The following is a 16,624-nucleotide window of genomic DNA, read 5'->3' as shown; positions in this document are numbered from 1 at the left end:
TTATTATTATTATTATTATTATTATTATTATTTGTTTATTTTTAACATCGTCTTTTGAATGATACAAAATTTATAATTATGATATTAAATTGTATTAAAGTTATGTCGTATTACATAAAAGAGAATAATTCTGTGCTGCACTTTGGGGGTATCTATGAATCAGACATTTTTTTGCACCTTCATTTATTGAATAGTCGATGCGAGCTTCCTATAATTTATACATTACATAGAAGTATGACACAAGGACGGAGATTTGAAGTGCGTTAATTCAATCTGCAGATTCTCGACCATCTTTTTCTTTCTTTCCAAATAGGCGAATGTCCTCTTTTTTATCAGTATAATTTGGATTCTAATAACAAAGCTGCGCATGACACATACGCCGGAAGCCAGAGATTACCGGTAAGTGTTCAAATGCTTTAAACAGTTTATAATAGATGTTTGATGTTATTGATTCGTAGTTTTATTGCTCTGTTTTACACACACACACACACACACACACACACACACACACACACACATATATATATATATATATATATATATATATATATATATATATATATATATATATATATATATATATATATTATAGAAAGCCAAAACAATATTTTTGTTACATAAATATTTAAAGATATAAAGCAAGCTTTCGGCCTTCAAACGAGCCATTCTAAAGTGATTTCTTTTTGTTTATCGTTTTTAACACCCCGACCGACTACTACCAAGAGATTTCCACATTTAAAAAAAAAATAATATTAAAAAATTGAAATACCCAATTAACGATATTTCAAAAAGTGCCTTCTTTATTGTTATTACATTATTACTTGGCCGCGTGCTTTCAATTGAAGACTTTAAAACTGTCCAGTTAACATACTGACAGACTATCACCAAAATGATTTTAATATCTTGAAATAAAAAACTGATAATACTTTTCAAAAGGGCTCGATTGAGTTGTAAGTTTGCTATAAAGCTTAAATAATTATTTATTTTTAAAAAATAATATATCGTTTTAGCTTTCTATAAAACAGTTTAAATACCCAATTAACGATATCTCAAAAACTGCCATATATATATATATATATATATATATATATATATATATATATATATATATATATATACATATATATACAAGAATAAACCTGGCACTTTTTAAATATCGTTAATTGGGTATTGTTTAAGTTTGCAAATTTATAATGAATATATGTAATGTAAGACATACGTTTACATATGATGCTTAGAATTAAAGTAATGGGGGCTTGATGGGCAATAGATATTGTGAGAATATATATATATATATATTCATCCAGAAGAAGTCTAACAATAAAGACGAAAGAGTGATAGACGTGTGACTTGGTTTGTTCCTTTTAATCTTTCTATCACGTCAAAATACTATTTCCATTATTCTTATCATATATCATATCTTATGATATATATATATATATATATATATATATATATATATATATATATATATATATATATATATATATATTTGCAAACAGTAAAAAACAAGAACGCTCATGACGCAGGCGTATTCTAAGATAAGCATTCATATGCAAAAATAGGATTAAACAAGTATTTCCATTAGAAACATTAATTTAAGGTAAAAGTACATATATAAACGATAAATGAATATTGGATGCATTTCAATTTTATGCACTGATGAAGCCTCTTCATGAAAAAGACCATGTTTTATTTATGTCTCCTTAACTACGGAAGACTAGACACAACGTCACACAAATAGAATTTAGAGGAAGAGCACAGTGGCCAAATTAGAACTGCCTGGAAATACCCGTCGGTATTTTGGGTGAGGGCGCCCCGGGCGATTAACTAATACATTCAGAGCGAAAAGACAAAGGTTAAAAAGGTGATATCTTAGAGCTGCACAAAATCGTGCATCGGAACGTGGCGGAAGAAGGCGATGTCAGTCTCAGCGTGCATAAAACTCTGTCAGTCTGACTTTTGTATGAAATGCAAATCCGGAGTAGAAACATTTTTTACAAATAAAAGTTTTTTTGTTTTTTTTTAATATTTAATGTTTCCGTAATGACTACGGTTTGAATGATGTTAAATTAAGAACTTTAGTTGGACATTATTGAACTAGAATATATATAATCTCCTGTGTTAATGAAAACAGTACTAGCAGCCAATTCAACCCTGTTCTTCACACTCATGATAAAAAAAGCCTTCTTTTACCGAGGATGAATTTTCGCTCGTCATTTAGAATTCAGTTTTCGAAAATAAGGGTTGTTGCCTGATGAGGTCTCTAGTTAATAAATACTAGTAGACCGAAACATGGTCATGACTGTGTAGCAACAAACTACTGCTTACGTAAAGACAAATGTATATATATATATATATATATATATATATATATATATATATATATATATATATCCTGCCAGTACTCAGAATAAAGTACACCGGAATGAAATTTACGCCATTGTTACGAGGAGCGTGCAATAAGTAATGCCCCTGGCTCACTTCCCATAGGAGTAGAGCAACAAAACTTGGCACAGTTATTGGTCTTTCTCTACATAGGAACCACCCAGAGTTATGTATTTCTCCCATCGTTTGATGCAGCTCTGGAGACCGTTTTTGTAGAACACCACAGGTTGGTCCTCCAACCACGATGTGACTTCAGAAATCAAGGCTGCATCATCTGGGAAACGCTTTCCTTTCAAAAACAACATCATAGCTGGAAAGAGGTGGAAGTCAGAGGGTTCAAGGTCAGGAGAGTAGGGAGGATGGGGAAGGATTTCATAACCACACGCCCGTGCTTCTGATCTGGCGACATGCGAGTTGTGGACCGAAGCGTTGTCCTGCAGGAGGAGGGTACCTTTGCTGATCTTACCCCGCCTCTTGATTTTGATAGCTTCCCTTAATTTCATCAAAAGTGAAGCATAATAGGCTCCTGTAATTGTGGTACCCTTTGCCAGGAAATCTGTCATCACTACTCCATCCTGGTCCCAGAAGACTGTAAGCATGACCTTGCCCACGGAGGGCTGATCCCTTGCCTTCTTTGGAGGTGGTGAGTCCAAGTGCTTCCACTGCATTGACTGGGCTTTGGTCTCTGGATCATAGTGATGGACCCAGGTTTCATCATGTATAATCAGTGTTTTGAAAAACTTTGACTCATCTTCTTGGTACATCTCCAAATTTATCTTCGAGCACTCGACGCGTTCTCGCTTCTGGAATGGTGTGAGCAACCTGGAAATCCATCTGGCAGACACCTTATTCATATGCAAATGGTCATGAATGATAGTTTCCACAGACCCTGTACTAATCTTGACATCTTGAGCTATTTGGCGAATAGTAATGCGCCGATCTTCCAAAATGGCAGCCTCAACTTGACGAACAGCTGCCTCATCAATGGCAGAAGGGGGGCATCAGGTCTGGGAGCTGTTTCCACAGACTTCCGGCCATGTTTGAATTCACGATGCCGGCGTTTTACAAGGTCATATGATGGGGCATTATCACCATAAGTTTCTTTCATTTCATCAAAAGTTTCCTGTGGTTTGCGTCCTTTCAAATTCAAAAACCGGATCACTGCTCAACATTCAACAGGCTCCATTTCACACCTGACTCAGTTCAAACACCTGTAAAACAGAAACCACAATTAGTTCAGAGCTGTAATTTGCCACACAACTCGTAGAGATATACATCATTGAACATCCAAAATTTCAGCTAGATCAGACAACTGTAAGTGGGTCAGGGTCATTACTTTTTGCACGCCCCTCGTACATAGCAGACCACAGTTAAGGCACTGGACTGTGGTAAACATGGTCTGACGTCCGATCCCTAGGAACAGCTGAGCTACTCTGACAAGAGGTAATTACCTCGAAACACGCGTGTACGTAGATTACTGATTTAAAAATAATAAATAAATAAAAATGTTATACACGTCCAAACAAATTAAAGGACGACTTTCTAAGTAAATAAAAAATATGAGCTTCGAGGCGGAGCCAATATTAACCGTATTTATCGCTTGAAAAAAAAACAACAATAACAAAATCTAAATGTATAAGCGATAAAAATAAACAGTAAAGTCATCAAGGGCTCGCGGCCTAAGCCACCGGACTGTGGTAAACATGGTCTGACGTTCGATCCCTAGGAACAGTTGAGCTACGCTTACGAGAGGTAATTACCTCGAAACACGCGTGTAGATTACTGTTTTAAAATTAATAAATAAATAAAAATGTTATATACGTCAAAACAAATTAAAGGGCGACTTCTTAAGTAAAAAGAAAAATGAAGTATATATATAATATATATATATATCTATATATATATATATATATATATATATATATAACATTGTATACATATCATACGTATATCATATCTAAATCATATACCGCATATACCATATATATATATATATATTTCTCATTCATACATATATATCGCAGAGTGGGAGAACGATAAAACTGTCGCCCTAGAAACCGGTTTTCTTTTCTCGTTGTTTTGTTTTCAGCTGTGTACAAATTATGTCATTTTCTGACATGATAGCAGGCTCCTATCAAGTTTGAAAGTAACACAATGTTCAAGGAGCGAGATCGCTGTGCAGCTCTCTACCGATCCAAATTATGACAACAAGGCCATTACCAGCACCCTCAAAATCAAGGAAATTTTACATATTTAAAATTCTCATTGCCTTTAGTGGATTTAAAAAACATATATTCAGGTTTTAATATTGCGTGCTTTGATCAAGTTTTTAAAATCATATAATAAGGCTTATTTTTATTAAACATTTTGTTAAAACGTTAATTTAGGGTTATAATCAGGATTCGGTTCTGGGTTTCGGGAAGGAGTGAGTCACTCTCTCGACAACAGAACGTTTCTACCCTCTTCTTTTCCAATCAACCACACCTGGTCTTTCGCCACCAATGTCACACCGCACAATCCGAACGTCAGCAATACAAAATTCTTTTCAAGAGAAGATGTTCATGACTCTTTTCTCTCTGCTGCCCCAGGAAATTTTTCTCTGCTTTTATATTCTCCTATCTAGAAAAAAAAAAAAAGGAAGAGACAAGGAAAAAAATAGCTCCTCCCATCATGCTCTGCTTTCCCAAGATGCCCTTCACGTATACAAATGCGCTGGCCATTCTTTCCTTCTTTCCCAAAGAGTGATAGAGATACGCCCGGTACGTTTTTTTCTTCTTCTTCTTCTTTTCTAACCATATACCTCACACGCCCCCCTGATCTTTGAGATCAATAAGACACTTCATAATCCTTCATCCAAGCAGGCCTCCTCCTCTCACGTTGAGGCCTCTGGGGGACAACTTCTTGGGGGTTGGCATTTTCAGGTTCACTACAGACATTCTCGTCTAGTTGTAAAGAACCGCAATGTGAGTCGAATTGGGGTGCATCGTTAGCCTCTTGGTGGATATCGACTTCCTTCTCTTCACTGCCATCACTGCGCACCGGCAGGGTTACACGATGCAGGTCTAGGATATACCGGGGAACGCCATTTACCATTACGTTGTTCTTTGACTGCGTTCGCGTTACGACCCCCCTCCCCCAGCGAGTGGTACATTTTGCATCGGGGGGCTTTACCCACACCTCCTCGCCCACTTTAATGGTAGCTTCTTCACCCTCAATTCCTACCGTTTTGTTGCACGGATGCCGCCACTTATATGCAAATATGGCTCTATGAGGCACAGTTGTCTCATCTTGTCTGGTTTTCGGTGAGATGTTGTACAAAAACACCGCCTCCATGGGTGAAATGTTGCTTTTTCCCGCAGCAGCCTTGATGGTTCGATGATTCCTCTCCACTATCCCATTGCCACTCGGCCGATACGCTGCCCTAAAAAATTGCCTTACTCCCCACCTATCACACACGTCTTTAAAGACTTCTGATCGGAAAGCGGGGCCATTGTCCATTAACAGTTACTTAACCGGCCCTCTTTCCAAAAATATTTCTTCGATGACCCCTCCGATCGCCCATGCAGCTTCTGCCCTGATCTCTCTCCATATGGCAAACTTCGCCGGTCCACAGTCGACCATCGACAGATACAGCTTATGGCGATAATGGGTCACATCAATGGCCAATCGCTTCCAGTCATCTGCAATGTGTAACTCTCCTGCTTCGTGTCTGGGTGGTCCGGAGTCTATCGATTGGCACTCCTGACAATGCTCCACTACCTCCCTGACCTCCTTCTCGATGGTTTCCGGGTAAACCTCTCTTGCCAGGAATAACGTCCGTTCTCGACCAAAGTGGTGCATTTCATATAACTTTTTAACTTCCTCTCCTGCACAGCATACTGAGGAAACCTCCTTTCTCTCTTGCAGTCAGGCCTTCTTAACCCGTGTCATAGAATCCGCCTTGTTCTTTTCTGATGGGATCAGCACTACAGATATCTTCAACTGGAATTCCGCTATCAAATCTGCAAGTGCTCCAAGCCTGCGCTTGATCAGCATTTCTGCAGCACCTCTGGTCCTAACACTCTTATCGCCAGTCACTGCCGACCTGATCCATGAAACTACCGTTGCAGAATCGGATTTAATTTCAATTGTTTTCAATCCCCACTTCAGGGTCAGATTGATTCCTTCCATAGCGGCCTCCAGTCCGGCTACGTTGATATGGTAATAGTCGTTTTTCTTCCTTAACCACGCCGCATCTTCCACAGTTACGCCTCCCATCTCTAATACGACACCCAATGCCAGACTGCTGGCATCACACCAAATCACTCCCGCGTCTCCGCCGCCGCCATTCCCCCCTTTACTGGGTTTTTCTTTCGTCACTCTCGCGATAATGTCTTGTAGCATGTTCGTGACCTCCTTCGTCACACGGCCCTCCCAGCCATCAGTGCCCGTTTGTCGTTTGATAAAACTGCACGCTATCCTGAGCAAGCCGGCGATTGGATAGTGTCCCACCAGTCTACCGCAGACCGAGAAGAGTTCTCGTTTTGTCAGGTCGGTTCCGATTTCGGGTATTGTATTCCCTCGTATAAAGACAAGGCTTCATTTTCCATCTCGGTATAGTTTCAACCCCAACGCCGCTTCTCCATCCAGGGACTCCGCCGGTTTTGCAGTCAACCCATACCTCGCGACATGGCCTCTCACTTTCTCTGCTGTCACCGCTGCTTCCTCCGCGAGAATGTCGTCAGTGTACGAACTAGTGGCCTTGTCCACTGTACAGTCTTTACTCAGCACCGTCTTCAGCACGGCAGTCATAATTTTTTAGGCTGAGCTCAGCCCAAAGCCTAACCTCGTCAAGCAATAAAACTTCCCCTTGTACCGGACCAATTGATGTTTCCAGAGTTTTTCATCTACATGGATCTGGAGATAAGCCGACTTCAGGTCGACAATCGAGTGATCTGCTTCATCCTCCTCCACTTCCTCATCACCTCTTCGCATTCATCAATCCCCTTTCCAGTGTGGCAGGCTACGTATCTGTTTAATTCTCTGAAATCCATTACCGGTCTAACTTTATTCTTTGTGAGTTGAACAACCGCCAGTAATAGTAGCACTCCTTTTTCTTCCCCTGTCCACGGTTTCAGAATTCCCTCCTTTATCCACCTCTCCAATTCTTCCTCGAATCCTTTTCTTATTTCTCCTCGCAGTATTTTCTCGTAGCAGCTTACTTTGTTTCGTAGTTCCTGAGGCCCGTTCCATTCCACCGTCCACCTCTCACCATCGAACCTCGCCAGGAAATCCTCGTCCTCGATGCAGCAAGCCTCCGGTTTTTTTGTGTTCTGATATTTCTATCACCTTCCACTCCTGCCATTCCTACTGCGCCGAGGCGTCCAAAAGTTACTTGGCCCCCTCTAAACGTAGCGCCCCCAAGTTGGTTGATCTCTGCATGTTCGCGGAGATTTCTTCTCGGAAGCCATTCACTAGGTATAGCTTTACCGTTATCTCCAGACTCCTCCCCACGTAACCAGCCAATCCTGCCAGTCTTCTGATCTCCGCAGCAAAGACGTCAACAAACTCGCCTATCCACCTCAAACTTGCAAGCTTGCCGAGTGCTTCAAATGGACTCTCGGCGAAAGCCAATTTCAGTCTTGCTTCACTGAGGCAAGGTCTCTCTTATCTTCATCGCGCATCTGCTGGTAAATAGCGAGGGCTTCCCCCTCTAAGTAGAGCAGCAGCAGGGTGACCACGTCTTCGATTTTTTGCAACCTTGCCACCATCTTTAATTTTTCAGCCATTTAATTAGATCACCCTCCCCAGTGAAGGGTCTCAACATATCCTCCGACCTCTACGGTTAATAGAGGAAGTATATTTTTTATAAACACTGGTTTTTAATGTTTGTTTTTAAAGAGGATTTTTTTCTATCAAGTAAATTCTGCGTGTCATAACATGATCTCTTTCTTTTATTTAAACAGAAAAGCTGTTAAGGCCGCCGTGGTTTTGCTTCCCCTGCTCGGCATCACGTACGCCATGTTTATTTTGCGTCCAGAAGAAAACTCAACGTTTGGTTTAGTTCTTATTTACACAGACACCGTCTTACAATCATTCCAGGTAGGTCCATTTTTGTTCTACTATATACCAATTTCAAGCTGATTGATTCTTCACCCTATAATAAAGACCAATGTGCATTTATTTGTATTGCGATAATCGGTCGAATATTTAGGTGGCGAGCAGATTAGACAGTTGAAATTGGGGTAAGTTTGAGAAGTAAGTCGATGAGTAGGAGGATGATTCAAAACGAAGTAGTCGTACGGCGGAATTAACTTTAAATCGAGTTTCTGATATTTGAAATCTGAGACTTAACTCAGATGTGGACGTTAGAGACGGAGCCCCAACTATACGTCACATAATGTACATATCTGTTTTTGTACTTAATGAGAACAGAAGTCCTAATAATCCGAATAATATGAAAAAATGTAAAAAAAAAAAACAGTATTTTTTACATAAGATTAACGTATAAGAAACGTTAGAGTTCGGGCTGTGTGTCAGCAAATTATGTCGCAAACTGGAAGTCGCTAGTGAAACGTATCAGATAAGCTGATGTGATTGTGTATGTGATGAGCCAACATCCGGGAATTGAATAATTGTTGGTTTTATTTGACTGTTTATTAGGCGAGTCGAACATATGTATAGAGCTCACAAAGATTGTGCCTCATAATGGTTTTGACTGCCTAAGCCGTCCTCCTTAACTGTTGCTATTCATTATATTATCATAGCAAGATTGCAGGTTTTAAGCCCCAACACCGAGAGCAGTAAAGTAAATAATATTGTATTTGTATTATTTTATAATATCCTATATTTTTAATCATATAATATATTATTGTACGTTATATCACAAATGTATAATGTTATGATGTAATGAATACATCCGAGTCTTTCCTCCTGCAAGATTGTGATTGACTGGTTAAACCATAAATACCAACTGGTGGAGACTTTAAAGAGACGACGGAAGGTACGCAAACCTCGCGCTAAGAACTTTACTTCAACTACGATGCTCATTCATACTGCAACATAACAGATTTATTATTTGAACTGAAGCAACACCGTTCAGTTACTTCAAACGATATTTATCCCTTTCTCGGGATCATATCATGTTATGATATCATAAACGTACAATGTTATAATATAAATGTATAATATGATATTACAAGTGTATACAATAATGTCACAAAAATATGTTATATCATATATGTATAATGTTAACGTTTGTTTCCAAAGTGTAATCTTTGCTAAATATATCAATTTCTTTTCTTATGTATTCTTCCAGGGCTTCCTTGTTGCTGTCTTTTACTGTTTCTTGAATGGCGAAGTAAGTTCTTATCATTTGTTGACATCCATATTAACACAAAGCAGCCAAGCTTTATCTCTTGTTGCGCCTTCTGGCAACTTGGCCGCCATTGCACGATTTTCATTCACTTTTTATGCAGAGACATCTTGTTGGATGCACCCAAACATCTTTGTCAATTATTTGGTCTGCAACGTATACGTTTGAAATTGCATAGTAGTAATTTTGTCACTTTTTGTGACTTTTTAAACTGTTTCATAATATAAATAATATTGGATGCGTATATTTTTATTAATATCTGGATATTTACGAGGGGCTTCCACCCGCCCTTTATCCTTTTTGCATTAAATTACCCACATTATGGATTTAAACACCTAGCAACTGATTGATTAATTAATTAAGGTGTGAAAGCTGTACATACAAATATATAATATAAAAACATACCTAGGTACCTGAAATACATACCCTACTCCATAGTACGCAGAATCTGCACGATAGTCTCCAAAAAACGACTCCAAATGCATTGACTAAATGAACTACAAATAACCTTAAGAAGAATAGGGCATCCAACAAAGCTGATACACAAGAATGTTGAACTGGCAGCAAAAATACCAGTAGACCACTAAAAAAACAAAAATAAAAACGAAAAACAACAAATTTTAGCATACGTCTCTACACACAACAACACAACAATCTAGAACTATTCACGTAGATAAGAAAAAAATTGTCCTACTCAATCAAATACTAAAAACATATATTAAAATAATCAACTAAGCAATATACTAAACATAACAAACTAAGTAATATACTCAAAATAACCTATTAAGCAATATACTAAAAACAAACTAAGCAATTTACTAAAAATAACAAACTAAGCAATTTACTAAAAATAACAAACTAAGCAATTTACTAAAAATAACAAACTAAGCAATTTACTAAAAATAACAAACTAAGTAATATACTAAAAATGACACTTTAATCAATACACTTAAAATAACAAACTTAGCAATATACCAAAAAAATCAAAGCAATATAATAAAAAATACCAACCCAAGACGTGTCCTAAGGATAACCAACTAAGCAATATACGGAAAAAAACAAGCAATATACTAAAAGTAACCAACTAAGCAATATCCTAAAAATAACCAACTAACCAATTTACAAGAAAAAAACAAACTACGAAATATATTTAAATAACAAACTAAACAATATACTAAAAATACCAAATAAACAATATACTAAAAATAACCAACTAGCAACATACAAAAAAAAACTAAGCAATACACTAAAAATACCAAAGCTAGCAATATACTGAAACTAACAAACTATCAATATACTTAAAATATAAAACTAAACAATATTCTTTAAATAAAAAAACAAGCAATATACTTAAAATAACCAACTAAGCAGTATACTAAAAATAAAAAAACTAAACAATAAACTAAAAATAGAAAACTATGCAATATAATAAAAATACCGAACTAAGCGATATACTCGAAATAACAAACCATGCAATATACGTAAAATATAAAACTAAGCTATATACTTAAAATAGCAAACTAGATAATATAGAAAAAATAACCAACTAAGCCATATACTAAAAATACCAAACTATCAATACGCTAAAAATAACTAACTAATCAATATAATAAAATAACAAACTAAACAATATACTGAAAATAAAAACTAATCAATATGATAAAAATACCAAACTAAACATTATACTAAAAATAACCAATTACAAATATAGAAAAATAACAAACTAAGCAATATACTAAAAATAACAAAAAAGCAATATATCAAAAATACCAAACTCAGAAATGTAATAAAAGCAACAAACTAAGCAATATACAAAAAGTAACTAAGGAATATACTAAAAATACGAACTAAGCAATATACAAAAAATACCAAACTAAGAAATAAAATAAAAACACCAAACTGCGCAATATACTGACACTAACAAAATAAGCAATATACTAAAAATAACAAACTAAGCAATATACCAAAAATATAAAACTAAGCCTTATACTAAAAATAACAAAGTAAACAATATATTAAAATAACAAGCTAAGCAATATAATAAAGATAACAAACTAAGCAATCTATCTATATATCTATAAAAGTGAACGTGTCTGTCTGTCTGTCTGTCTGTCTGTCTGTGTACATTTCCTTACGCAATAACTCTGTAAATTTTTAGTCTATAGACTCAGAATTTGAAATACCGGGTACTGAGATTTGGGAAAATCGATGTGACGGGTGTCAGCCAGAAATTTGGCTGTTAAGGGGTCAAATTTCAACGATTTGACCTTTAAGAACTCTACCAAACTCCTCCGACAATTTTGGGTCTAGACACTTGAAATTTTAGATATAGGTTGCTTGAACCTGGATCTAACTTAATAAAGTGATTTGAGCCCGAAACTATAAATTTTAAGGGGTCATAATAGGGGTCAAAGTTTTAAAAAATTAACCTTTTTTTTGTTTTTTTGCTTTTTTTGCACAGCATACACCTCCAAACACCCGAGCAACGCCGGGCACCCCTGCTAGTATACTAAAAATAACAAATTAAGCAATATACTAAAATCAAGAAACAAAGCCATATACTTAAAATATCAAACCAAGCAATATACTAAAAAGAACAAACTAAGCGATATCCTAAAAATAACAAACTAGGCAATGTACTAAAAATATCAAACTAACCTATATACTAAATATAACCAATTAAGCAATATACTAAACATAAAAGACAAAGCAATATACTAAAAATAACAAACTTAGCAATATACTAAACATAATAAACTAAGCAATTTATTTACAAAATAACAAACTAAGCAATATATTTAAAAAACGAAAAAGCAATATACGAAAAATAACAACAAACAATATACTAAAAATAACAAACTTAGCAATATAATGCAACTAAAAAACTATCAATATTCTTAAAATAATAATAATATACTAAAAATTACCAACCAAGCAGTTTTCTAAAAATAAAAAACTAAACAAGACATTAAAAATAACAATCTAATCAATATAATAAAAAATAACAAACTAAGCAATATACGGAAAATAACAAACTAAGTAATATACTTAAAATATTGAACTAAGCAATATACCAAAAATAACAAACTAAACAATATATTAAAATACCAAACTAAACCTTTTACAAAAAATAAGAAACTAAACAATATAGAAAAAATAACAAACTAAGCAATATACTAAAAATAACAAATTAAGCCATACACTAAAAATACCAAACTAAACAATATAATAAAAGTACCAAACTTTGCAATATACTGAAACTTACAGACAAAGCAATATACTAAAAATTATAAACGGGGCCATATACTAAAAATACAAAACCAAGCAATATACTAGAAATAACAAAAAAAAACAATACACTAAAAATAACAAACTAAGCAATATAATAAAAGTAACAAACTGAGCAATATACTAAAAATAATCAACTAAGCAATATACTAAAAGTAATAAACCGAGCAATATACTAAAATTACGAAACTCAGCAATATAATAAAGATACCAAACTTAGAAATATACTAAAAATAATAAACTAACCAATATCCTAAAAATAACCAAATAAGAAATGTACTATAAATATGAAACTAAGCAATATACCAAAAATAACAAACTAAGCAATATTCTGAAAATAAGAATCTAAGCAATATACTAGAAATAACAAACTGAGCGATATACACAAAATAACAAACAAAGCAATTTCCTAAAAATAACAAGCTAAGCAAAGTACTAAAAAAAATAAAAAGAAGCAATATACTAAATATAACCAACCAAGCAATGTACTCAATCCAAGCAATATACTAAACAGAACAAACTACGCGATATACTAAAAATAATAAACTTATCGATATCCTAAAAATAACAAACTAAGCAATATACTTAAAATAACAAACTAAGCAATATAATAAATGTAACACACTAAGCAATTTATTAAAAAATTGCAAACTAAGAAATATACTTAAAGTAACAAACTAAGCAATATACTAAAAATAACAAACTAAGCAATATACTAAAAGTACCAAATTAAGAAATGTATATGTATACTAACAAATATAACTATACAATATAATAAAAAATAACAAACTAATCAATATATAAAAAATAACAAACTAATCAATATATAAAAAATAACAAACTAATCAATATATAAAAAATAACAAACTAATCAATATATAAAAAATAACAAACTAATCAATATATAAAAAATAACAAACTAAGCAATATACTAAAAGTACCAAATTAAGAAATGTATATGTATACTAACAAATATAACTATACAATATAATAAAAAATAACAAACTAATCAATATATAAAAAATAACAAACTAATCAATATATAAAAAATAACAAACTAATCAATATATAAAAAATAACAAACTAATCAATATATAAAAAATAACAAACTAAGCAATATACTAAAAGTACCAAATTAAGAAATGTATATGTATACTAACAAATATAACTATACAATATAATAAAAAATAACAAACTAATCAATATATAAAAAATAACAAACTAATCAATATATAAAAAATAACAAACTAATCAATATATAAAAAATAACAAACTAATCAATATACAAAAAATAACAAACTAATCAATATATAAAAAATAACAAACTAATCAATATATAAAAAATAACAAACTAATCAATATACAAAAAATAACAAACTAATCAATATATAAAAAATAACAAACTAATCAATATATAAAAAATAACAAACTAATCAATATATAAAAAATAACAAACTAATCAATATATAAAAATAACAAACTAATCAATATAATAAAAATAACAAACTAATCAATATATAAAAAATAACAAACTAATCAATATACTGAAAAAACAAAAATAATTAAAGTCAAAAACCTAAAACACATTATAACCTTATCCAAAATCAATGAACGAACAACACAAGAAGTTACAAAATGCATATTGGATAATATAAAGATAAATATTTTTACTAGATCCTATCGCGATACGCCGATGTTCTTAATTGTAGATAGAGAATAGATAATTATAAGAAATAATGAAATGATTAAAAAAAATTATGAAATCTTTAAGTGTTAAATCCATGAATATAAAGATGTGTGTGTGTGTGTGTGTTTCTCTTTGCCTTTTCTTCAACTATTTTATTTTCCCGTTTATTTCTGGCCCTGTTATGTTCTTACAAAATTTCATATTCAATATGGCGCCACCTGTGATGGAGAAAAGTGTCCACACGAAAGTCGTTATAAAACATGGAATAAAATGCAATATCAAATATTCTCATTTCATACCACTAAAAACTGTTCTTTTTTTTTTTTTCTTTCTTCAGGTCCGGCAAGCATTACGACCCAAGATGCGTTGCTTCAGCCACGGTGACAACCGACACACCGCCACGCGTTGTTCGCGCATCTCTTCAATGAGTATCAACAAGCAGTCAATGACAGTGAACTTCGCCATGCAACAAGAACTACTTTCTGACCAGAAAGTCAACGGGACCAGAGACTTTATTTCCATATCAGATAGCGTTAATGAGAGAGTGACTGTGATTGATGACGACGAGTCGCATTCTTTCGTTGACACGAAAGTATGAAAAGCTGGACACACACACACACACACACACACACACACACACACACACACACACACGCACGCACGCACGCGCGCACGCACGCGCGCGCGCGCGCACACACACACACACACATGATCAAGAAACGACAGCAACAACACTCATCATAACATTTAGGAGTGAAATTAAATTTTTATTTAGTGTGGAATGTGGGTAGATCAAAAGTACTGTGGACAAAAATAACGGTGCATCAGATATATGTTATATGATAAAATATAAATCATAACAACAATAGTAATAACAACAACAATACTATCAAGAACAACGGTCATAACAACAATAATATAAACAACAATGCTAACAACAACAATCATAATTAGAACAAATATGACAACACTAATAACAATAATAACAGCAATCATAACATATATAACATATATAATTATTACTACAACAACAAAAACAACAATAATAATAATCACTATTATTAAGCAAGTGCACAATCTTGTCACTTTGATCTCTTTGATCGAGTCCAGAACCGAATCTCGTAATTTGATTGGTCGCTATCTTGATTTATATTTTTAACACTTGTCACGTGATGTCACCAGTGTTTGTGTTTTTTTATCTTAATTTCCGCGGAAATTGCTTGAATAAACTGTTTTGTGGTCACAGATCATTTTATCGCGCTTCACTCAACATTCATATCTTTATCGAAATGCTGTTGTCGTTCCACAGTTATTCCTTCAGACTTCCCGATTTTGCAACCCTCTTCCATTTCATCGTTTCCCTTCATCAGATTTGAATTTCTTACAATTTAAAGGAAATAAATTTCGTCTTAAGTACTCCTTCCCGATAATCCATTACATTCAGTGGCGTCACTTTGTTATGCTTCATTCCTAATAAATAACATTTTAAATAAAATAATAATTAATTCTATCATCAAGACAAATGTGTATTTATTTGTGTCTATATAAATATCCATCCTGTCACGCTAAAAACAGTAAGTAAAATAAGTGCTAGATGTAAACATTTCAAATGTTTAGGGGCAAAAAGAAATCAAATCAACCCTCTGTTGTCTGGTAACAAATTGAGAAGAAATCCTTCAGTTTATTTCCATAATGAGACGTTTCTTCGGTTTTTCTTGATTCTATGCCGATTGATACGTTTTTCGTTCTGTTTTTCTAATTTTTTTTTTAACTTTCAAATTTGAAAGGTCTCTTTCTTATTTCTATTTTAAACTTCATCGATTGAAACGTTGTTTTATGTGAATAGGAATATCAGTACGAACACTGGCAAACCGTTTATTGGCACATTTGATTACACTCGTAATAAT

The 16,624-nt window shown here is 33.9% G+C and overlaps 1 protein-coding gene across 1 annotated transcript in view; it reads left to right on the top strand.

Annotated features, from left to right (window-relative positions):
• LOC145263160 (corticotropin-releasing factor receptor 2-like) overlaps positions 1–15,962 on the top strand; it is an 878,460-nt gene extending 862,498 nt beyond the window's left edge. Inside the window, exons 9-12 of the mRNA XM_080120166.1 lie at positions 314–399; positions 8,334–8,469; positions 9,686–9,727; positions 15,055–15,962. Coding sequence (XP_079976292.1) covers positions 314–399; positions 8,334–8,469; positions 9,686–9,727; positions 15,055–15,315 — 525 coding nt within the window. The 3' untranslated portion in view covers positions 15,316–15,962. The remainder of the gene's footprint in view (positions 1–313; positions 400–8,333; positions 8,470–9,685; positions 9,728–15,054) is intronic.
• Positions 15,963–16,624: the final 662 nt, after the last annotated feature.

Source organism: Euprymna scolopes, chromosome 38, assembly GCF_053919585.1.
Source record: "Euprymna scolopes isolate OS-2025 chromosome 38, ASM5391958v1, whole genome shotgun sequence".
NCBI lineage: Eukaryota > Metazoa > Mollusca > Cephalopoda > Sepiida > Sepiolidae > Euprymna > Euprymna scolopes.
Note: the sequence above shows the minus strand (reverse complement) of the source record. Positions and strands in the feature narration are given on the sequence as shown.